The following is a 22,926-nucleotide window of genomic DNA, read 5'->3' on the forward strand; positions in this document are numbered from 1 at the left end:
TCGCACCGCTGAACACATCAATCGGATTTCCATTCGTTAGGTGGTTTGGCGTGCTGCCACCATGGTTGGGGCGATCGACCATCGGGGGGATCTTCTCCTTCTGGTTCTTCACTTCACTCTGGTTCAGGGCACCCGCTTCCACCGCATCAAAAAAATTGGTGAGCAAGTTCTTCGTTTCATTAGCGCTTCCGCAAAGTAAGGCGGGGGCATAATTATAGCTTCGTTCATTGTTCCATTGGTGCGATCGGCCGATGGTTCCCTCTTCTGCATTTGCATCTCGCGTGGGGTGCTGCACCCCAGAGTCGCCTTGCATTCCCTGCAAACTCCCATGATGGGCAGAAGATGGGACCTCTCCAAAGCCGCAAAACTCCCTCAAATGACTCACAGGGGTGTAATCCCCCTTCCTCTTCGCATTCGCCGCCAAACTGTTATGGGCACTCCTTCCGCTGTTGCTGCTAACGTTTAGGGGGGTGCCTACCCTCTTCGCTTTTGCCACGTTTAGGTAGTCCATCTGGGTGTACTCCCCATTCAAGTGCACCCATTCTTCACTTCCCACCATGCTGCTTCCATGGGTGATGACGCTATTCGTGCTGATGGTAACTCCGTTTTTTGGAAAACTTCGGTCCACGAGGGGGTGCCCTTCGTGGGTTAACTTCACATCTGCGTGGTGGGAATTGCCCCTAAAGGTTGTGCCGTCAAAAGGGTTCCTCCGAACGGGTATACCCTCAAATGGGTTCCTCCCAAGGGGTATGCCCTCAAATGGGTTCCTCCCAAGGGTATGCTCCCCCTTGTTGCTTACTTCCTCTCTAACGTGACTTGGGCAGACCTTCCTCTCTTGAACACGGGAGGGCACTTCCGTGTGGCCGTTTTTTCCATCCCCTCCGCTCTCTCCCCGAGGGCACTCGACAGATCTGTCACTGACAGTTATGTCTGGCCCGCTACTCCTCTCCATGGGGGTAATGGCCCTTTCAATTTTCTGCCTTGTGCGGGGAAATTCATCCTCCGGGGAGGGGGCGGCCCCTCCTCCCGCTGCAGGCACTGCCGCCTGGTTTTCACTGGCGAAGCGATTCCCAACCGGGGGAGACCCACTTCGGGGGGTATTATTACCTCCCTTCAGACGGATGACACAGCTGCCAAAGGTGAAGGGGCCACTTGTTGCAGCGCTGGGGGGTACATCCTTCACAATTAGGTCTTCCCCATTTGCGTGATCATCCTTTTGGCGACCCTCTTTTACGCACCCCTCCATTGCGTTTTCCTTTTGTGCGCAATTTGGTGCCTTCCCCGGGTGGGCGTCCCTGAACATGCTTCTGCTCCCCTCCCCGCCGGTGGTGCTGCTATCGTGGCTTCTTCCATCGCTGCCCCCGTTGCTGCTCTTTCCTTTCCCCTTGCCTCGGCTCGCGCACCCCTCACTGCTGTCACTTTCGTGGAGAAGCTGGCACGTTATTTCACTCGCGTTGGCCGTTTCGACATGGTCGCAAATGAAATCGTCCTGGTGGGGGGGGCCACTGACCGAGCTGGCGAAGGTGTTTCCACCCTTACACGCCTCCTTTATGGGCAGACAATTATTATTGCCGCTGCTACTGCCTGCGAAGAGGTAGCCTCCGTTTTCTAAGTGCGCCTGGCTGCTTTTCGGAGCCACTCCATCCTCTAAATCGTGGTGGTTCTTTCCACTCGCTGCAAACACGTAATCGTCGTTCAGCGTCGCATTGTTGCTAACATGGTCGATCGCACTGTCCTCATTATCATTGCCGTGCACGTTGGCGTAATACTCGTTGTGCTCGCTGTAGGTGCCTATCTGGTTGAGGCACAGCCCGTCCTTCCCACAGGGATCATTAAAGAAAGAATCGCCGGCAAAGGGGTCGCTCCCAAATGGGTCGTTGCGAAAGGTATCGACGATGAATGAGTCCCCTGCGAAGGCATCCACATTAAAGGGGTCGTTGTTATTATAACTGTGCTCGCGGCTGCTTCTCCTGCTGCTGGAGCAATTCTCATTGCCACCTCCGCTATTCCGGTTGGTGCCGCTGTCCTCCTCCTCCCCCGCGCTCGTGGCCGCTCCGGCGCCCTTTTCGAAGCCGAAGTTTGCGCACTGCGAGTCGGCGAGCTCGGCGTGGTTACGAGGGATGCCAATCCCTGCGAACCTTCCACACTCACCGTAACCGCCATGCTCACCGCCATGCTCACCACCATGCTCACCGCGGGGGCTTCCCATCTTGCCCCCCTTCCGGAGGCCCACTAGCCCCTCCTCGATGAAATTTAACTCCTCACTTAGCACATCCACGTGATTGGAGAAATTCACGCCGTTTAACTTGGCCACCTCGGGGGGGTCGTCCCCATAGCAGTTGCTTAAGCTGTTGCCCGGGCCGATACTCCCGGGGCAGTTATCTGATGCGCTGCTCCCCTGCCCGCCCAGCATTTCCAGGTCCCTCATTGCGTTCGCCTCCACGGAGGTGTTCCCCCTGGAGATGTCCCCCCCGTGGGTGTGCAACAACCCATTTGGATGAGATCCGCCCCCTGCGAAGGAACCCCGGCGGGAATGGCCACCTGACGTGCCACCCTGCCTACCCCCAAAAGCCGCATTCCCCTCATAACACTGCTGCAGCATGTGCTGTCGCCGCTCTTGTTGCACCCCTTTCACGTTTCCGTTTAGGTAACTTTCGTTTGGCTCGCTATGTAAGAAGCCTCCATGACAGTTCGCATTAACCGCGGATGCACCAGCGATATCATCGATAGGGTCTTGTTCCCTCCCCTCTGGGTTCACTTTCGTTCCTCCCAAAGGGGGTCCTCCCTTAGCTGCGTTACTACCACACACAGGGTTGTTACGGCTAAGTGGTGGATTCCTCTCGGAAGGGAACCCCGGCTTGTTCATTTTTTCTATAGCAAGGACATTCCTATCTTTGGAGAAAATCTCCATTCGTTTATTAATCACATAAAGGAAGCTTCGATAGTTTTCCTTTTGTTGTCCCCTCACCCACTGATTTGAGTGGGTCATTACTGGGGGTACTTCACCTGCCTTCCTGTTTGGACGGTTCGCTTTTTCACAGTCGGTTAGTATAGTAGGGTCCTCCTTCAAACTGGGGACTCCCCATTTATCGCCTCCCCCCCCAATGCTGTTGAGGAACATCCCCTGGGGCTGATGGCACTCACTCGGCTTCTTACTCGGGGAGACGTTTTCACTTCCACTCGGCGACAGTTTGTAGTTTTCGCATTCTCTGGCGTTGTTCGGGGGGGGGTTCACGGGGCCGCTCAGATTTGAGGCCTCGCCGCTGGCCTGGAGGGAGCCCACGTGGGGGTTATTCACATGATAACCGCTTGTATAATCTCTAAGCGAATAATTTCCATCCACGTAATCCCCACTGACGAACGACCGGCTGGCTCCCCCCTCCCCACCAAACATGCCCACATCGGCGAAATCCTTCTGGGCGTTGTGCATGCCGCTCTGATGCCTCAAACCACCGGTGATGACTCCCATCCCGCCTGGGGGAAACTTATTCACAAAGATGTTCCCCACGTCCTCCGCCAGCACAGCTGCTGCTCTTTCCCAGTCGTGTTGGTTCTTCACTCGTTGGTCTGAGCCACTCGATCCATTCATCAGGCTACTCCTGTTTGACACATACCCCCTGTCGTCCGCGCAGCCGTTCTGTAGTTCCGTGTGTATAAAGTTGCTTATGCGTCCATTCGGGCTTCCGTTCTCTTTGCGTCCATTCAGGCTTCCGTTCTCTTTGCCTTCACTCCAGCCCACCTTTTCCTTCCGCTCACTCTCATTCGGGATTAGCATGTAGCGAACGTTGGCTGCGACCTGTCCGTCGTGTAAAGGGTAGCCACCCTTATCCGTTCCATCCGTGCCTTTGAGGAAGTTTCTCATGCAATGCTGGTCATGCTGGTCACTCTCGATGAGGGTCATGCTGGTCGGGTCTCCACTTCTCATGTTGCCTGCACTTTGGCTAGTCAGGAAATTTGGCTGGTTAATATTTCCCGGGGTTTTACTGTGCCTTATATTTTTACTTATGTACGCGTTTAAGTAGTTAAGCATATACTCGTTGCCGCTGCCCCCATGGGTTGGGGGATTTTCTCCAAAGAAATCGTTCCTACTGTCGCGGTGGGCGTTGTTGAGAGGGGCCCCACTTTCTTCACCTTCTTCGTCTGCCTCGTCTACCTCGCCTGCCTCACCTTCCTCGTCTTCTTCCTCTTCTTCGTCTTCTTCTCCGCGCAGCTGCTGATGCGGATGCTGCTCCCGCTGCTGATACTGCTGATACTGCTGATACTGCTGATGCTGCCGCTCCTCCCGCTGCTCCTCTTCCGCCAGCTGCGCGTGCACCTTCTGGAGGTCCTCCCGCGCTAACCCCCGCAAAAGGCAATCTTCTAAATACGTAGCTGACGAAGCTTTGTTCATTCTCCGAAAATCATTTTGGGCTTCTTCCACAAGGGGGGGGATGCGCGAGTCACCGTCTGCTCCTACCGTTGGCGGAGCTCTGCTGGAGCAGCTCTATTGGAGGAGCTCTGTTGGAATTTGGGTGACCGTTCAAATAAATTTCCTCATTAGGGTACGTGCATTCGCTGTCATGGTGTGTTTCCTACTGGAGGTTCTCTAAAACACATCCGCTTTGTCCACTGCGAGCATTATTTTTGGTGAGCCTTGGGCTGTGCTGGGTGAGTTCTGTTGCTCAACCGAAGAAAAGGGAGCAGAGTGCCAGAGGAAACGAATAACACGTGTAGATGGGGGGTTGCTAAAATTGCATAAATGGGCACACTTATGGGGGGGGTGCCTCTTCAAACGCAAGCTCGATGGGTACCTACATCTACACGTGGCGGATTTTCACCTTTACGTATGCCACGCAAAAAAAAAAAAAAAAAATGGTCTCAGTCCTGGGGTGCCGTTTGGCAGAAGTGCTTCATGGATGTGCTACGTGGGAGAAATTACGCAATCGCGCAGATTCGGGAAGGTGCATGTTCGGCCAAACCTGCAGGGGAGGAACAAACAAAGCAGCCCCCACGAGGATTCCTTTACCGCATTGGGTTGATTCGTTTGTTCTCCGCCACACAACGTCAAGGCGTTAAACAATATGCAGCCGTTCCGCATGCAGCAGCTTCACAACGTACGCATGTAGCCGCGGCGCACGTACGCGTACACGTGCACCTGGGCAGTCATGCATAGCAAATCAGCGCCTTGGCCAAAGTGCCGTTCGCATGGTGCAAAAAAAAAAAAAAGAAAAAGCAGCAATTTAGTAGCGTCCGTTCGCTCGTACGTTTGTGCGTTTATGCGGCCATCCGTTTGGGGAAAAAAAGGCAGGGCGTGCAAACCGGATGGTCAGCTGCTATCCAGCTAACGCGACGCCTAATTTAAAAAAAACGCACAGCTCGCATGTACGCAGGAACGTATGTATGTACATAAACGCGCGCGCTGAGCTCGCTGCGTGCTCGTGGCCCGGCCAAAGGGGGTGGGGCCTTCGGGAAGGCAGTGCGTGGTAGGTACTAGAAGGTAGGCAAAAGCATGCTCACGTATGCGCATGTAAGCGGACGTATGTGAGTGTATCCACGTATGTACGTACGTGCGTATGTATGTATATATATATATATATACATGCATATGGCATGTAGCCACCTTTGCCAGTGGTGCTACTGCCGGGGGAGTTTTCCTTCCTCCCCCCGGGGTTCGCCTCATTCATCAGGCAAGCGCGGAGTTACGCGTATGCTTGGGGGACGCAAAAGTACGAACGTGCGTGCGGGCGGGCGAATGGAGCGCACGTACAAACGGGAAACCAGGCGCAGGAGCATGCCGCGCAAAAATAAAATGTACGTAAAAATGGGCATACAAAAATGTACGTAAAAATGGGCATACAAAAATGTACGTAAAAATGGGCATATAAAAATGTACATAACAATGGGCATATAAAAATGGGCATATAAAAAGGGACATAAAATGCATAAAAAAATGCATAAAAAAAATGCATAAAAAAAATGCGTAAAAAATGTAAGGCTAAATAGAGGGATATAAAGGCAATATGAATAACGCGAAAAGCGCGAAGAATGCAAGCGGAAAAATACAAACGCGTGAAAAACGAAGGATAAGCGAATAAAGCGCAAAAACGCGAACAAAAAAAAAGAGCGGCTGGTTTCTCATGCAGGAAGGCCAAAAAGGGAGATTTTCATTTATAATAAATATATGCATATATATATATATAATACTACTCAAAGGGGGAAAAAAAAAATGCCAGGCGAGGGGTAAGTAAACCAAAATAAAAGAGATAAAACGACCGACGAGCGGAAAGATGAAACATTATTATGGCAAAAATCTCCCCGCGCGCTAAAAACCTTTTTTTGGCCTATTCGTACATGCAGGGAGGCTGGCAGCCCATATTATGAATATATAAATATATAAATATATATATAAATAAAATATATACCGGCGATATGATTTACTAAGCGCCATGAAAAGAAGAGGCTTTGCAAACGCGCATATGGCAAAAGAGCACGCATAAAAATATTGCCTGGATGGACTGCATATATGTATGCGCTGCGTATTTACTACGTATTTATTTATTATGTGTATTTTATTCGCGCGATGCACTAGCAGCTGTTCCGGGATGCGGCTCGTTGAGCACCCGCGCGTCGCTTGCCAAAAGTCAGCTGAAGGGAAGAAAAGAAGAAGGCTGCCTCCCCTCATCCCAAGTATCCTCTTTTCCTCGAGTTTGTTAAAAGCGCCAATGCGAGGGTGCGCGGCGAGTGAGAGGCGGATGAGGGGCGAATGAGCGGCGAGTGCGTAGAGCACCCCAGGGACGCTCACCAGCATATTTATTTAACCAGCTTGTATTTGTTCCGAATTTACAAATAAGTACATGCATATATTTGTGAACAGAAAAATGCATATTTTAATTTTTTATGCATGTCATATGTAGCGCTTTCATTTATACTTGGCCCTTTTTTATTTTTTTTTGCCGACGGGGAAAGACATATTTTTGGCTTCCTTGGGCCGTCCTCGTTGCGCACTTTGAGCGTCCAGCGAGCGGAAGTGAAGCGTTTTTTCCTCTTTTGTTAACTCCTTTTTTTGCCTCTTTTTTTGCCTTCTTTTGTTAACTCCTTTTTTTGCCTCCTTTTTTTTACCTCCTTTATTTTATCTCCTTTTTTTTTACCTCTTTTTTTTGCCTCTTTTTCTTCTCACAGTTAAGTAGCTTCCTGGGGTAGGAATCCTCGGCGCGGATATACTTATTACATGCATGATTGATACGAATGACTGACACGCATGACTGACATGCATGACTGGCTTACATGCAGAGGCGCGGCTAGTCTAGCGCATCCCCCCCACCCGCGTGATATTTATATGCCTCGCTGGTCTTCAGGCAGCGCTGCCTCTTCGCAGGGGCGCCGCGCCATACGTATATAAGTAATGTAAGTATATATAATATATATATGAAATTTATATGTATTTTTTTTTTTTTTTTTTTGCGCCGCTCACTCCATGCATGCTTGCATACGCGAAAGGAGCAGAAACTGCCCTGCGCATATATACATTGCTTTTTACGAGCCATTTGTTCCCGTTTTCCGCACCGCGAAGGCGCAAGTGAGTGCCCCCCGCGAGTTGGCGTAAAATGGCGGATTTGTAAAATATAGAAAATGCAGGCAAAAAAAAAGAAGGACAAAACTACGAAGCAGAGGCACCTGCATGTGCGAAGTGCATGTCAATGTTTTATAGCACCGCAGGGGTAGCTTAACAGAAAAGGAAATTAATTACCCAGTTGGGCAGTCCCCCGCGTGGTCGGCTTTCCTCTTTTTATTTTTTTTTCCTTCCCCCTGTTATCCCAACAATATGGTAATACAAACAGATCTTATCAACCCTCCGTGGAATGTTAAAAAGGCGAAAAGACGACTGCGCGAGGGGTGCATTTTGGCATCTCCCTATCATCACACAGTTCAGCTTTGTTCTGCGTGGTAAGCGGATCGTCGCATCGAAGGGGATAGGCTCGGTGTGGCAATTTATATTTTATTTTTCCTCACCGGTGAAGAAGAAAACCGTGGCAATGTTACCCCCAACTAGCGTACACTTGTGTGAGGGAAAAAAAGCGAAAAAGGTTAAACGCTGCGTGGGGAATGATTTCCCCCTTTGGTGAGGCTCATCAAGGGGAATATCCACGTAGCATATTTTTTTTTTTTTTTTTTTTAAAATGGGAAGTACCCTTTTTCGAAGGAGTGTACCAAAATTGGGAACTTTTTCATTCGAAACGGAGTGTGCGGGGAGGAGGTTCTCAATATAACGTTGCGCTGTGGTGGGGACGGTGGCATAAGGATGGTCTAGGCAATACCTACACTTCTTCGCCCAGACCATGTGCGTGGATACTTCTTCCTTACATTATCGTGTCTGTGGCGCGTACTTCTTCGTGCCTTCGCGCCATTTCGCGGTTTTTATTTCACCTCGAATTGGTAACCCCCCCCAAACACAGGGTATGATAACACCTCCCATATAAAATCACCCTTCAACGTGGCAATCGCGCGTTTGTCCACCATAGCTACTTGGCGTATCCCCCCAACGATTCGCACATTTTCGTCACTTGAAAGAGGAAAAATTAAGATTGCCCTCTTCTCTCCCCACCTCTGCACAATGCAATGTGCAAATTTGCTAATCATTGCATTGGTAAATATTCACCTGAGTGTTCAACCCAAAGTTGCAATCGTAATGGAACGACGAGCTTTCCATTTTTGCCCCCCAACGGTGGGCACTGTTTTTTTTTTTCTTTTTTTTATTTGCGCTGATGCTGTTACTGTTACTGCTGCGTTAAACGGGTGACCATGCAGTGGGGGTATCTTTTGGGCATTTCCTTCCAAAGAGAAGATGCGAAGCGCATTTTTTGCTAATCGCAAAGGGGAAGGGGAACGAATCAGGAGAAAGCGAAACCTCGAATTGGTTTTCTCATCTTCTTTTTGGTCATTGCTATACTGGGGAGGGGCGAGTACCTGAACGTGCCAGCCACAATGCTGACGCTGCGCGGCGCTCGCATCTTATCATCCTCACAGTTTATTTTTCTTTTTGGAAGGTACAAGCACAAGGATGTGGCGTGGTACACATATGCACATTTAATGCCTCCCGATCAGAGAAACTTTAAACTTTTGTAGGGGTAAAAAACATGCCTACTATATAGCGTACAAAATGAATACGCGGATTTTTTTTTTTTTTTTTTTTCCTCCCCATTTTTCGGCTTTATAACTATTTGCGTGTGGTTGTAAGGGCGCCATCGTTTGTTGGCGATTTGAAAGCCTTTTTTTTTTTTTTATCGCTTCGCAATTTGCGTTGATATATTCAGCGCAGCGCCGCTAGCGCAAAAAGTACAAACATGCGCAAATATATATATAATACATACATCGTGCATGTATACAATATGTGCTTCTTCGCGTGCCCACTTGCGTAACCCGCTTCACCATTTAAGCAATTTTTTTTTCCCCATCGCATGCTAGCATCACAAAAACGCTCATTTTTTTTTCACCGTTTTGATATGTTAAGAGTAAAAAATCGCATTGCAAGGGAACGAACGCAGAATGGTTTTTAAAAAAGGAATGTTTAAAAACAATTGCATAGTCGCGTAATTCAGAGAGTGAAAAGGAAGAGCCGGCTTTGCTTGCGTTTGCTAGAATAAAATTCGCTTCGTTCCTTTAGTCAGTGGCCAAGCGGAGACCCCACCTCGGCGTAGTACATACGTAAGTGAGTATACGTGCGCGTATGTATACCAGCCTATAGGCGCGCTCATACACCCCTTTGTGTGCGCAACTGCCGTGGTGCTCTGTTTTGTTCGCTCCTCTCGAGCACATTCTTCCCAAATGGGACATCGTGATGCATTGTGATGCTCCCTTTTCGTAACCTGCTACATACACATACGCGTGTGAATATTTTTTCACCTTTACAGCCCTTTGCTACCCCTCCCCACCCCTGTGTATAAGCCAACTTTCGTTTGTAAAATGATAGGCACGATCTTATCAATCCTCCTGACGATATTAAAATTGTGCTTTGCCACCTCACCGATAATAGGTATTGTCTTGATATTCGTGCTCAACAAAAATAACGTCCCCGATGATAAGAAGAAGAAGCCAGACTTTTATTTCGAGGTAGATTGATCGAGTGCGTCGTAAATGGACCAATGGCACGGCTGCGGAGCAGGGGTGAGGCAGAAGGAAGAAGGAATAAAGAAATGAAACCGGTGACGAAAGCGGATTAACTGATCACCCACTCGCACACGTGGCACAGCTTTTTTTTTTTTTTTTTTCCTTGCCTGGTCAGGTGAAATTGAAAAAAAAAAAAAAAAAAATATTACAAAATGGCTAGCAAACAGTGAGCACCACAAAATAACCGCCAAACAATGGAACACAGTAAATTTCCCCTAAAGCGGTGGTATGCCTGTTTTAATTTCCTCAATGCGGGCATCCCGAAGTACGATGGAGACCAGAAGAAAGCAAAATGAACGGGAAGGTAACCCCAGAGCAAGTCTGTTACGTTATATAGGGAAGGTATGACCAGAAGGGATGATGTAGGCCATACAAATGCAGCGCGTTCCTTACGCTTAGCATTTTTTGCATTTTACTAGACTGTGCCCCAAATGAAGAACAAAATAACCTCCCACAGAATGCTACCATATTGAAGTCTTACGTAAAGGGGTAAGAGCAACCCCCCGTCCTGTCGCTAACCCTTGTGCTGTTTGTTCTTTTCCCCCTTAAACCCTGCAAACATAATGTGTGCGTTTTTTTTTTCTTTTTTTTCCCCCTCCATACCGAACTGTTTTTAATTTTTTAAGTGACCACCAGGAATTTTTCCCCCCTCACTGCTGGTGAAGCGTTTAAGGTTTTCGTAAACACCTTCGTATGTATGGTTTCTTGGGGGGGGCGTCCTTATAACCGTACCCATGCGCACACGCATGCTTAACTGTTACACAATTTGAGTCTTTGTTTATGTACCTCCATGAGGTTATGCACATATGTAGAAGTGTAGTTCATGTCCATACTGTTTTTTTTTTTTTCCTATTTTTGCTCATTTTCGTGCCCCCTTGCGCGTTTTTTTTTTTTCCATTTTTGAATTGGCCGTTCATAAATAATAACCCCCGGGCAGGTGAAACATCCCCAGGAAAGGTAGCCCCCTCTTTGATTCTCTACGTATACATAATTAAGAAAAACGTTTGTCGTACTTTGGCAAAAAATCCGAGTGTGGATGCTCCATTCGGATGTGCGTGTGCTCATGTTTGGTCCTAAGCGAACGCAATCGAGGTGGAATTATTTCGTTGGAGGAAAGGCCCTCACCCGCTCGATAAGTGCATCCGGACGATTCCTCATCGCGCAAGGTGGGAAATAAAAAATGGAGAATGCTGAGCGGTAAAGAAGTGAAGAATGAAAGGCGAAAAATTAAAAGGGGCATACTCCTTTTTGGAGCGGCTTCGGCAAACCCATAGAGACGGAGAGTTTCCAGTGGCGAGGGACACTGACGCGAATGCCCTCTGCACACGTTTCTTGTTACCCTTCGGAAAAAAAAAAAAAAAAAAAAGGGCAATGAGGTACACATAAGCAGGCGAATTGCCCTTTTGCCGTCTCGCGACGCCATTTGGCCATCTCGCCATTTCTAATTTAAGATAAACTTCTTCTCGAAAACAGAATGATGTCCACGAAAATGTGAGCGAGCAGCGCAGAGGTGCTGCAGGGGGAGAGGTGCCTTTTTTTGTGAACGTTCCTCTGGAGCGGCATAAGTAAGGTTAAGAAAAAAAACGTCTCCTTTTAATCACGCCTACGTTGCGCGAACATGCAAAAGAGTTGTTAATCCCCCCGGCGTAGTAACACGGGAGTAGACAGAAAAGAAACGGTACATCGAACCGGCAACAGAGGGGCGGCAGCGATAGCGGTGGTGATAGAGCAGCAATAGTAGCGGTAACCATTCAAATACGAGAAACGTCCTTGCTGGGCGCCCTACCAAATGAACGACTGCTCGAGCGTGCGTAAAGACAGCGCTGTTTGGGGAGCCCCCGACGGAGGCGCCAGTGGCAGTACGAAGAGCAACGTTACCGCGATGTCCACTGCTGGAGATAAGAACAAGCTGACCAGTGGCAGGCGCAGCGAGCACGGGGAGTGCATCAGCAGGGAAGAAGCACAAAGGGAGGAAGACCAGTTAGGCGGTGCCAACAAGGGAGGTGAAAACTGTGCAGAGGGGGTGAGCAATGAAGGTGAAGCTACTCAGAAGGACCAACATGCAGAGGGGATGAGCGGTAAAGGTGAAGTCACTCAGGACCCCAATGCAGATGGAATGAACGATAAAGGTGCACCCCCGCAGGACCCCACTGCAGACGCGGAAAACCTGCACAGGACCCACATCGACGCACTGCGGAAGCTGAAGTCAAACCCCGAAATAGTAATAAATCCCTTGCGGGCAGCATAGGCATCTGGAGGAGTTACGCGCGAGGCGGCGCGGGAGGGGGAAGCTGCCCCGAAACGAAAGAAATAGCATGTAGCCAAAGTTAAGTTGCATTTCGATGAGCTCACCTACGCCACGTAAAAACGATCACAGCGCAGTGTAGCAACGGGAGGGATGGTCTAACCCGCCGCTTCCCTTCCTTTCTTTTCCCTTCCTTTCTCGTTTGTCCGGGCGTAGAATCTAAAGAGAGGCGAAGAAATAGTCAAGAACGCCTGCGTGTTCGTTTCGGACGATCTGACGCTAAAGAGGAAAAATGAAGCCCCGGCGGAGGAGTTCATAAGGCGACTCTCCATGAACGCCTTCCATTTGTACTTCCCCCCGTACGCCTCCTGCTACAACCAGATCTCAATGGTACCAGTGAAATAGGCACGTCCAAAGGGGGGAAGCTGTTCCATTCGCTCAGTTGATAGTGATGATGGGGTTGCTCTCCCCCCGTGCGTGAGCACACCCATGCAACTTGCGCAACTGCGAAGGGTGCGGAGAGAGGGCTCATTTCCTCCCCCCATACACACACACAAACACACACCCCAACTTCTCCCCATTCGAGGCCCTGCTTTACCTCAGCGGAGACGTAGGCGACATCCTCATTGGGCTGAAATACCTGATAGAGAACCTTAACGAAGTGAACTTCTTAGTGTTGAGCTTCATTTCGAAGCTGAAGAGGAAAAAAAAAGTGAAGAGCAACCAGGTGGTCCTGCACCTCATCGAGTTCCTCCTGAACAAGCTTTGCGAAGAAAACTTAAATTATAAATACGGGCGGGAGCACATGCTAGACTTTCACGACAGCCTCATGCATAGCAAGCGGACGTTCTTCGAGTCAGGTGATGGGGGAGCGGCATAGCGGCACGATAGCGGCATGATAGCGGCATGATAGCGGCACAACAGCGGCATGCACACATACACACACACGTCAGTTTATACGTGTGTGCTCCCCCCCGGCGCTGCAGGCCTCGTGAAGGACGCGGTTGACGTGAAGGACCTCCGGCTAATCTACCTCTACAGGCACGGCGTTCGGATGAAGAGCGAGAGCAGCTTCGTGAAGGAGGTGCCCCACCCGAGCAGTGACTCGCCCGCCGAGGTGGGGAAGCCCTCCCAAGAAGGCCAGCCAAACAGCGAAGTGAACAAAAGAAACTTTGTCATTACGAATAGCGGACATGAGTTAAATGTAAAATGTAAAAAAAAAAAAAAAAAAAAAAAACTGGTGGGAGAAATCCCCATCCCGAATGTACACCTAGGGTTACACTCATGCTTTAGAGAAAAATCCATCTACGATGTTGGGAGTTGCCATTTATTTTTTATGAAAAGAAAAATGTGTAAGTACATTTCCAAGTGTGTTGGGAGGTACATGAAGGGTCGGAACAGGTGCAGAAAGGGGGACACCGACATTTGCACCTGCCTCTCCAGCATCATTGTGAGCGTGTTCAGCGATGCTAAACTTCGGTAGGGCTTCCCATCACAGTGCTCGCGTTTGCAGTAGCAGCGAGAGGAGGTGTACACTCCCCCAAACACACACCTGCTCTCGCTGCTACTGCTATATGCAGAAAGTGCGTGTGTGTCTGGTTGGCACTTCTCCGTCTGGGAGATATCACCACCCCCCTCCTCGATGACGCCTCCACACAGGGAAAAGGTTAACATCGCCAAGAAGGAAGTCAAGAGTGTAAAAAACGCGTTGGTAAAAATTAAAAGGATAGAAAATTTGGTGGAGAGGATGATTCAGTACGACCCTGAAAATGTGATTTGCACGGGGGGGGAGACCCTCCCGGAGAGGGCCAGCCAAGACGCACACAAGAGTAGCGCACACAAGCGTAACACACACGAATGTAGCACACACAAGCGTAACACACACGAATATAGCGCACACAAATGTGACTCACACAAGCGTAGCGCAGAGGGGGAGCGCGACAGACGCCAAGTGAAAAGGAAGCGCTCTCAAGTGGAGGAGGAACCCCCCCAGGTGATCAGCGACGGAGTGGCCACTTCAAACTGTTGCGACGCTCGTGAGAGGACGTTCTCCGAAATGTTCTCCTCAGAAAATAGGAAAAAAAAAAAAAAAAAAAAAAGTCACGCGGGTGGAGCTGCGGACGCGGTTGGCGCGACGGGCGAAGAAGACCCCCATGCAGAAGCCGACCAAAGTGACCAAAGCGACGAAAGCGAGGAAAGCATAAAAACGCACTACTACGAAAACTACGACTTCAATTTTGTGTTCCTGGGAAGTGTGAGGAAGGGGTCCGACCGGCACAGGGCTTTGCTGTTTAAGGTGGGCAGAGGGGTGTCCCCTTTTGGGGAGTCGCTCCACTGGCGAGTGTAAAGACAACATGGGGTGAAGGGAGATGAAACCATACGCTCCCTCGTCATAGTGTCAACACGTGTGACCATTCGGTTGGCTCTCCCCAGCACCGCCAACCACACGTAGATATAAAAAAAAACCCACGAAAACACCTCTAATCTGGACCGCTGTGCCATTCTTTGCAACGCGACTCCCTTCCCCCGGACCTCCTGCAGCTTCTTTGCGACTCGGTAGACATCCCCTGCAGGTTTGTCCGCTACGTGAAGGATCACAAAGTCAAGTACTTTAACCTCGTCTTGGTTCCTTCCCTTCCAGGTTCCTCCTCCACAAGTGCATCATTAATGGGTTGTGCAGCGGCATTTGGTGTAGAGCGACCACCAAGGGGTGACCACCATAGGGTGATTAGCTCAGCGTGTGCATCTCCTCCTCGTCGCGCGTGGAACCACTCCCCTAATTTGTTCATTTCTTTTTCGCCCCCCGAAGAGCAAAACACCCCCGAATGCATTATCCCCATCTTCTGGGAGGAGAAGACCAAAACGAGGACCAACTCAAGTGCGCAGTCGAAGATAACCATTTCGAGCTTCACCAACAATGTGAAAATGACCCTTGGGCTCATTGACCGTTTTTTTTTGAAGTGAGTCTTCGCAGGGGTTCTGCCGATGGGGGGAGCGTCGCCACGCGGAAACGCACGAAAACACTCTCTCTATCGCCACCTCTCACCACTTCTCACCCCCTCACCGCTTCTCACCCCCTCACCACTTCTCACCCCCTCACCACTTCTCACCCCCTCACCACTTCTCACCCCCTCACCACTTCTCACCCCCTCACCACTTCTTACCCTCTCACCCCCCGCAGAATATGGGAGGGGAACAACGAAGTCGTAAACCTCGACGAGCACTTCACCTTTGAGAAGAAGTTGGGAGTGGGGGGGTTTGGCGAAGTGTGGGAGGTGTCCCTCAAGGAGGCTGGAGAAGCTCAGAGCTCGTTTTTCTTTCCCACCATAAAAGACACAAGGCACTTCGCGCTGAAGATTATGGACATGAAGTAGGGCGTTGATGTGGCGTTTGAGCGGGGGCGTTACGTTACTATACTTTGCGTCACTTCAATTTATGTTGCTTTATTTTGCGTCACTTCAATTTACCTCAATTTATCTTGCTTTTTTTTTTTTTTTTTTTTTTTTTCCCCCACTTTAGCGAATTCAACCTGAACGAGTCCGTAATTCTGCGGGAGAAGGCGCACACCAACGTCGTGAAGATTTACTGCGCCTTCAAGGGTTAGAGATTCTTCGTTTTTTGCCTCTGGCGGGAATACCTGCGTGTTGGGTCTGCTGCGAAAGGGGGTATTTTCCCTTGTGATGGCGTCAGTGGAGTCGCTTAAGGGGATGGCGCTTGTAGCGTTATTTTGTCACTCCATTATTTGGCTATTCCTTATTTTTTTGTTTTTATTTTTCTTTCCGCACACACTGCAGGCTACCAACTGCTGCTGAACAGGCAGCGCCAGGAGGAGAAGAAGGAGTCCCTCTGCTTCCTGCTGCAGCTGGCCGACACATCGCTGGGTAGGGTTGCTCCGCTGTGCTGGTGAAGAGGGTCCACGCGTGGTGAAGTAGGCCATCGCGCTGATGTATAAATGAGCAAAGATGGTCACGGGTGTCACGTCGACCCTTCCGTTCCACGTCACGTCGACCCTTCCCCTTCTCGTCACTTCAACCCCTCCCCTTCCGCGCTTCTTCACTCTCTGAACAGAAAAGGTCTTCTGCGACCAGGGGGCGACGTACAACTTGAATTTCGTGCGACTCACCCTGTTGGAGATAGCCAAGTAGGTTTAAATGTTCCAAAAAAAAAAAAAAAATAAATAAAGAGAAAAAAAGAGAAAAAAAGAGAAATTTTTTTAAAATAACACTCCAGATGTGCAGCTGGGCTCTTTTCATCAGAGCATAATTTATTGGGAAGTTGCGCCGATGGGTTTCTTCGCTGAGTACCCGCTCGTGTCAACCGCACAGGCATGCTCATCTCCCCGCGTGAACCCCAAACCTGCAGCGTGATGTCCTTCATTCACAAGCCAAATGCCAAACAAGAATTTTACATATATCGGGATTTGAAGCCGGACAATGTGTTGATAAAGGTGAGGGGGGGAAGGAGACACGTGGCTTCCACGGTGGGCACGGTCGGCACGGTCGGCGATTTGCCCAGCGGATTGTCCGTGCCCTGCCCGGAAGCTTCTCCACCCTGGAGCAGGTGCTGTCTAGTGGCCATAACCTACTTGGGAGTGTTGGGAGTGGCTTTCTAGAAGTGCATCTTAGATAGATACCCCTTAAAAAGGGGGCCCTATATAAACGGCCCTACCGCATATCTGCTTTCCCTACACAGGAGAAGAAGATCCTACTGACGGATTTCAACCTGTCTAGGAAGGTCGACGAAGACTTCGAGTACCTGATGAGCCAGTGCTGCGGCACGAAGGGGCACTTGGCACCTGAGCAGAAAAGCGTGGCTTACAACAGGACGGTTGACATTTGGGCCTTTGCAGTTATAGTGTCCAAATTTTTAAAGCACAAAAATTTTCACTATTTTTCGCATGGGGGGTACAAGGTGGATTTGAAGCATTTCGAGGTTCAGGTGAGAGCTGCTCGGGTGTGCTGGCAGTGGTCTCGGGGGGTCGGCAGAAGGGGCCCCCCCAACATGGTCGCGGCGCGTCATTCTGCCACTACGCTGCTTTATCGCGTTGTCGACTTGTCATTTTTGCCGCTTTTCCGCCTTTTTTTTCCCTTTTATTTACCCTCTTTTTTCCCCCTTTTATTTACCCTCTTTTTTCCCCCTTTTATTTCCCTCTTTTTTCCCCCTTTTATTTCCCCTCTTTTTCCCCTTTTATTTCCCTCTTTTTTCCCCCTTTTATTTCCCTCTTTTTTCCCCCTTTTATTTCCCCTCTTTTTCCCCTTCCCCCCTGCGGCAGGACAAATTCCTGATAAACCTGCTGCTCTCCTGCATCGACGAGAACCCCTTCATGCGGCCCACCTTCGGCGAGATTTCCCGGTACGTTCGTCGAAGGGGGGAGAAACGGACCGGTTTAAGTGGCCAGCTTAAGTGGTCAGCTTAAATGACCCTCCCAAGTGACCGGCGCATCACTTTTTCCCCCCCCGTAGGATGCTTATTAACGAAATTGTGAGGAACGAACTGGAGAGGTACGGGCGGGCCACCCTCTTGAAGACAGCTTGGGAGAAGTAGCTCCACCGGAGCGTCCCCTTGGGAAAGACATCCCAAAAGTGCATACCCACGAGTGCATCCCCACGACTGCATACGCATGGAAGCGTGCCGTGTGAGCGTGCCGCTCTGCACACACATAAGCAACGCTTTAAAAACATCCAAGAGTGGTTTTCGTTCGAAAAAAAAGTGGCCCATCTGGGGGCGAAGCGGCTGGCATAGGCAGCACCGCCCTGCTGCAGCTGTGCCAAGTGCACTTGCGCCAAGGTAGGGTGAAAAGGGGAGAGATGAAAAAGGGGAGCCATGAAAAGGGGAAGCCATGAAAAGGGGAAGCAATGAAAAGGGGAAGCCATGAAAAGGGGAAGCAATGAAAAGGGGAAGCCATGAAAAGGGGAAGCAATGAAAAGGGAAGCTATAATAGAACGCGCAAGAGGCGGGAAACCGCTTAGCGCACAAGCTGGTGCGCAGCCGGGCATGAGCAGCGGCATAGACACTACCGCGCTGCAACACTACCGCACTACCGCACTACCACACTGCCACCCTACCGCGCACCCACACTACGACTGCGTGAGGAAGAACATGGCCACCGTGGCGAGGAGCGAAATGAGGCCGAAGGCCGAGCTCAGGCAGCGCAGGGTGAACAAGCTGTAAAAGAGCCGCACGACAACGCTGCAGAGGAAGGTGTTGGCAATGCGCGTGGTATACAGGATGGACATGTTCAGGGGAAAGTGTAATTCGCCATACTTCTTCAGAGTGATGATGGGGATGGTGACTAGGCTCCCCCCGATGCAGAAGTAAAAAAGGGCGCACGCGAACGCGTACAAAATGTATATGTGTGCAATGGCTGGCAGGAGGAAGCACGCACAACATATGCATGCCCCAAGCAACGTTACAGTGATGTGCACCTGTAGCTTGTCATATATGGACCCCCATACCAAGCGGCCAGCGATGTTAGCCATGCTATTAATAAAGCTGCCATTCAGAGTGATGAATTTATCTTCCATGGAGGTGTACGTGATGCCAATGATTTTCCAATACATAATAACAAAATTGATATACGAATTGAACAGCACAACAGATAGCCATAGGAAAAAAAAAAAAACATCTTCTGTGCATTTCTTGTTATAATACTTTTGCACATTGTTATCTGAAAATATCGTTGTATTTATGTTTAACATGTTTAGGAAGAAAAGGATAAAGTTTTTCGTTTTTTTTTGTTTTTTTTTTTTATTTCCATTTGGAATGCCTTCCCCATCTTCTCCCTCTTCTCCCTCTTCATCATTCAACATTCCAGCCATTTTTTTTTTTTTTTTTTTTTTAAAAGATTTGGCTAGTCGGGACCCCAAGTTATCTCCTTCATTTGTTCCATCGTTTTGGTTTCCCTTCTGCTTCTCTGTGGTGATTCTCGTCTGTTCGTCATTCCTCTCCACATCAGTGAGGCTCCTTTCCTGTGTATCGACGTGTTTTCCACTCTTCCCTACGTCGTGATTGCCATTGTCGAGCTGCTTTTCACCCCCCCCATTTACGTCCATCCCCTTTACTTCCATCGTTGCGAAGAAACCACCGCACGTACCAAAAATTAAAAAAATTACAGACTGAATGAATAGCACTTGGGGAATTCTGCCGAGTACATGGGGATCTTCAAAGTAACGTTCCCTGGGTCCACCGCCTCCATCTGCGATGTTCTCCACTGGAAGAACGTTGTTCCTATTTATGAGCAGCGTTTGTAGAGGGCAATATAAGAAGGGGCTCAAGGATATGGCCGAGATGACAATACCGCTGACCAGCCCTCGGTTCTTTTTAAAATGCTTGTATGCACAGGAAAGCGGAATGGTGAAGCTGATGCCGTACCCCAGTCCGTACAGCACCCCCATGAACAGACACAGCATTAAATACGAATGAGCATACACTGATGATAAATAAAAGGAAACAAACGTTGTGAAACAGCACGTCAGGATGGTTGCCCTCTCTCCCAGTTTCTTCTGCACCACATTTCCAATCAGCATGGATACCCCCAGCATGATTACCGTCAGCTCGTATATGAAGGACACATCTCGGTAGGTTACATTCTGGCCCTTGTGTCTCAGGTAGGAGGTCAGGTAGATGTTAAGGTTGCCATACGAGTTGATGATTCCTGCGCGGGGGGGGAGGAGTTAACACATGCGCGTGAACAATCAGGTGTACACTTGCGGATGTGTGCAAATATAATCAGGTGAGGTACGCCTCTCCTTTCTTTTTTTTTTTTTTTCTTTCCTACACCTGGGGGGCAGGGAGAGCCCCCTAGGCTGCCCCTCCTTCACCCACCTATATTCAGGTTGTACAGAAACGCGCCGGTTAGCACAACGTAGGGGATCGCGCGCTGCGGCAGGATGGCCGTCATTTTATCCATCCGTCACTTGGTTGGTGAGAGGAAGAAAAGGAGGAGGTGGTGGCGGCGGTTTGGCAGTCCCGTCGGTCTTCTCTTCTTCTGGCGGTGGTGCGTGTAGGCGAATGAGCGAATACGTACGTGGGTGTACGCATGTGTGTGTACGTATCTGGCGGTGTGGCCCACAGGGCACGTGTGGAGGAGTGTCGTGTGCTGCTTCGCTTGCTGCTTCGTTTGCTGCTTCGTGCGCCGCGGGGGGTACCATTTTCCTGCCGCCGGTCACATGGTTCTTCTCAAGAGGCAGCGGCGTACACGGCCCGGCTGCTCCACCCTGCGTGGATGGAGACGAAATGCTGGGGCTTTCGTGAAAAAAAAAAAAGAAAGAAAGAAAAAGGCTAAGTGGTTGGTTACTCCCTGGGGATGCCTTACTCAGGGTGATTATGCCTCAACTGCACACACGCAAAAAAAAAAAAAAAAAAAATGCACTGATGTGATGCAGTATGTACCATATGATGTGCAAAACAGAACGTAACGTAACGAAGCGAAACGAAGCGAAATACAACTCCCCGCGTACGCTCACGTGCGACTATTCCGTTCTGCTCTTTTTTTTTTTTTTCCTCTACCTGTGAGCGTGCGTGCTTTCGACTCTTTGGAAACTCTCGCCCGCTCAGATTGGTGTCCTCTCCGGCGCTACGCTGGGCGGTTCTCCGTGCAGAGTTCCCCAGAAGGGTTCACTTCTTCCACGCGACGCACGCAGTGGGAGGAGTGTCACTCGGGCACACTAGAGGGGTGTACGCATTTGCTCTGCGCGAGTCGCTCGAAATACACATGTTGGATGGTACACATGAATGTGCTTCTCCTTTTTTTTTTTTTTTTTTTTTTTTGCGCGGCACATGTAAGGAGATTCCCACTGAGCAGTTTTCTTTTCCCGATTGGAGGAGCTCCCCAGCAGTCCCAACCGTCTCTTCCAAACGTTGCGAAAATTTTTGGTTGAACAGAACTTACCGAGGTTGAGGTTGCCTCATTTGTATCTGGCGACCAGCAGGAGGTACACTCGATCGTCCCTGTGCAGGCGTATTCGCGATTACTTTCACTACGTATGTGACGCAGAACTGTTTCAAAAGGGATTTTACCTCTTGGGGTGTGTGGGGGAAAGTACCCTCCGGGGAGGAATACCCCCCAAAGCGTAGTAGGATTACCCTGTGGGATTCGCTTACAAGTTGCTACTTCTCACAAATTACTCAGTTGGCCATTACGTGGGATGCTTCCAGCAGCGGTGACTATCCCCGTTGGTCGTGCAACTTTCGTTGTGCTTGTCCCTTCGTGGGGGAATACAAACAAAATAAAGGCCCCTTAAAAAGGAGGGCCTAAGAAGGGGGGGTTAAGAAGGGGGCCTCATTGGAAGAAGCCCCTTGGGCTATTACCCAAACGTATGACCGAGCACACCTGCAGGGAATACACACCCTGTCACCACCCCTGTTTGATTCTCCTCCGAAGGGATGCTGGGTAAAACTTCCAGCGAGCCAAGGGTTGTCCTCTCCCCCCTCTCTCCTACCACGAAGGGCACATATAAACTGAGGCAAAAAATACCATTTTAATAAAATCGCCTCGAACATGGCAGGGGTGCAAAGATGGGCTACGTCTCTGTGAGCCACATTTGGGGTTCCACCGTTCATTTTGGACAGCCCCCCAGATGTTCCTGGCCAATTTTGGTACCTTTTTTTTTTTTTAATTTTAAAGGAAAGATACTACAAAAAAGTTTTCCCATAAATGGATGCAAAAAAAAAAAAACTTAAGTGGAGAATGGATGGGCACCCTTCGGGGGGGGAAGCTTAAACATTCTGCTTCTCAACGAACCGTTAATCGTCACATGACACTTCGGCAGAGGTGACGTTAATCCTCAGAAGGAATTCTACACGTAGCATATTTGGTTTAATAGCCTCCAGTGTGGCGGCTGCCCTGGGGTTGTATCCCTTTCCTCCACCCCACCCCCTGAGGGTTCTCCCCCTTGGGTAAATTGGGACGATCTATCGTACTCACATGGAATGCGAACAGGCGGTGGAACTCCCCTTTGCGCAAAAAGGCCCCGCACCGTGTCTGTTTTTCTTCCCTATCGGGGCTCCCACAAACTGCTGCAGCGCCTCGACTTGGCCCTTTCTTCTACACCCCAGTTGGCGAAAAAAAAGGGGAGCGGCCTCTCCTCAGTTACGCCCTTTTTCAACCGCGGCTTTCACCTTCATTCACTTCTCAAAGTGTTACATTTTGCTTCACACCTGAGTAGCTGTCCCTTCTGCAGGTACGCCAGTCTCTACGGTGTGCTACCCCCTGGGAATATCTTCTACGCAGTACAAAAAAAAAAAAAAAAAAAAAAGGAAACTTAAATGGAGAATGGATAGGGACCCTTCTGAGGGGGAAAACCAATCAGGTGATACGTATCCTTGTTCTGAGCTTCGACCGGACAGTCGTCCAACTGGTTATATCCTTCCAGGTGCGTATAACAATCATTTGAGATACCTCGTTGACCGATGATATGGCTGCTTTCCCTGGGAAGTAACTCCCGCTCGATAAGCTCCTTCATCTGAGCCAACGGCTCATATCCATTCCGCCTGCATGCACTTAACCCAGTTGGTACCCTCTTTCTCCTCCCCAAGGG

General features: G+C 49.6%; 4 protein-coding genes across 4 annotated transcripts; 2 read left to right on the forward strand and 2 right to left on the reverse strand.

Moving 5' to 3' along the window:
* Window positions 1-2,378: 2,378 nt before the first annotated feature.
* PVX_099730 (hypothetical protein) lies at window positions 2,379-4,390 on the reverse strand (the record flags this gene model as incomplete). Its single annotated transcript, XM_001614745.1, has 2 exons — window positions 2,379-2,393; window positions 2,444-4,390. The coding sequence occupies 2 exons, from the start codon at window positions 4,388-4,390 to the stop codon at window positions 2,379-2,381; spliced, it is 1,962 nt and encodes a 653-aa protein (XP_001614795.1).
* Window positions 4,391-9,550: 5,160 nt separating this feature from the next.
* Window positions 9,551-10,264, forward strand: PVX_099735 (hypothetical protein). Its single transcript, XM_001614746.1, has 2 exons — window positions 9,551-9,681; window positions 9,888-10,264. The coding sequence occupies exon 2, from the start codon at window positions 9,940-9,942 to the stop codon at window positions 10,093-10,095; it is 156 nt and encodes a 51-aa protein (XP_001614796.1). The 5' UTR covers window positions 9,551-9,681; window positions 9,888-9,939; the 3' UTR covers window positions 10,096-10,264.
* A 1,668-nt stretch (window positions 10,265-11,932) lies between these two features.
* PVX_099740 (protein kinase, putative) lies at window positions 11,933-17,932 on the forward strand (the record flags this gene model as incomplete). Its single annotated transcript, XM_001614747.1, has 16 exons — window positions 11,933-12,364; window positions 12,605-12,778; window positions 12,975-13,248; window positions 13,375-13,867; window positions 14,048-14,217; window positions 14,548-14,684; window positions 14,930-15,044; window positions 15,198-15,348; window positions 15,570-15,758; window positions 15,908-15,987; window positions 16,183-16,269; window positions 16,457-16,529; window positions 16,751-16,835; window positions 17,081-17,326; window positions 17,661-17,740; window positions 17,851-17,932. The coding sequence occupies 16 exons, from the start codon at window positions 11,933-11,935 to the stop codon at window positions 17,930-17,932; spliced, it is 2,868 nt and encodes a 955-aa protein (XP_001614797.1).
* A 533-nt stretch (window positions 17,933-18,465) lies between these two features.
* PVX_099745 (transporter, putative) lies at window positions 18,466-20,996 on the reverse strand (the record flags this gene model as incomplete). Its single annotated transcript, XM_001614748.1, has 3 exons — window positions 20,897-20,996; window positions 20,213-20,722; window positions 18,466-20,042 (listed from the first exon to the last, which is right to left on the reverse strand). The coding sequence occupies exons 2-3, from the start codon at window positions 20,295-20,297 to the stop codon at window positions 18,466-18,468; spliced, it is 1,662 nt and encodes a 553-aa protein (XP_001614798.1). The 5' UTR covers window positions 20,298-20,722; window positions 20,897-20,996.
* Between the last annotated feature and the right edge of the window lie 1,930 nt (window positions 20,997-22,926).

This window comes from Plasmodium vivax, chromosome 7 (genome assembly GCF_000002415.2).
Source record: "Plasmodium vivax chromosome 7, whole genome shotgun sequence".
NCBI lineage: Eukaryota > Apicomplexa > Aconoidasida > Haemosporida > Plasmodiidae > Plasmodium > Plasmodium vivax.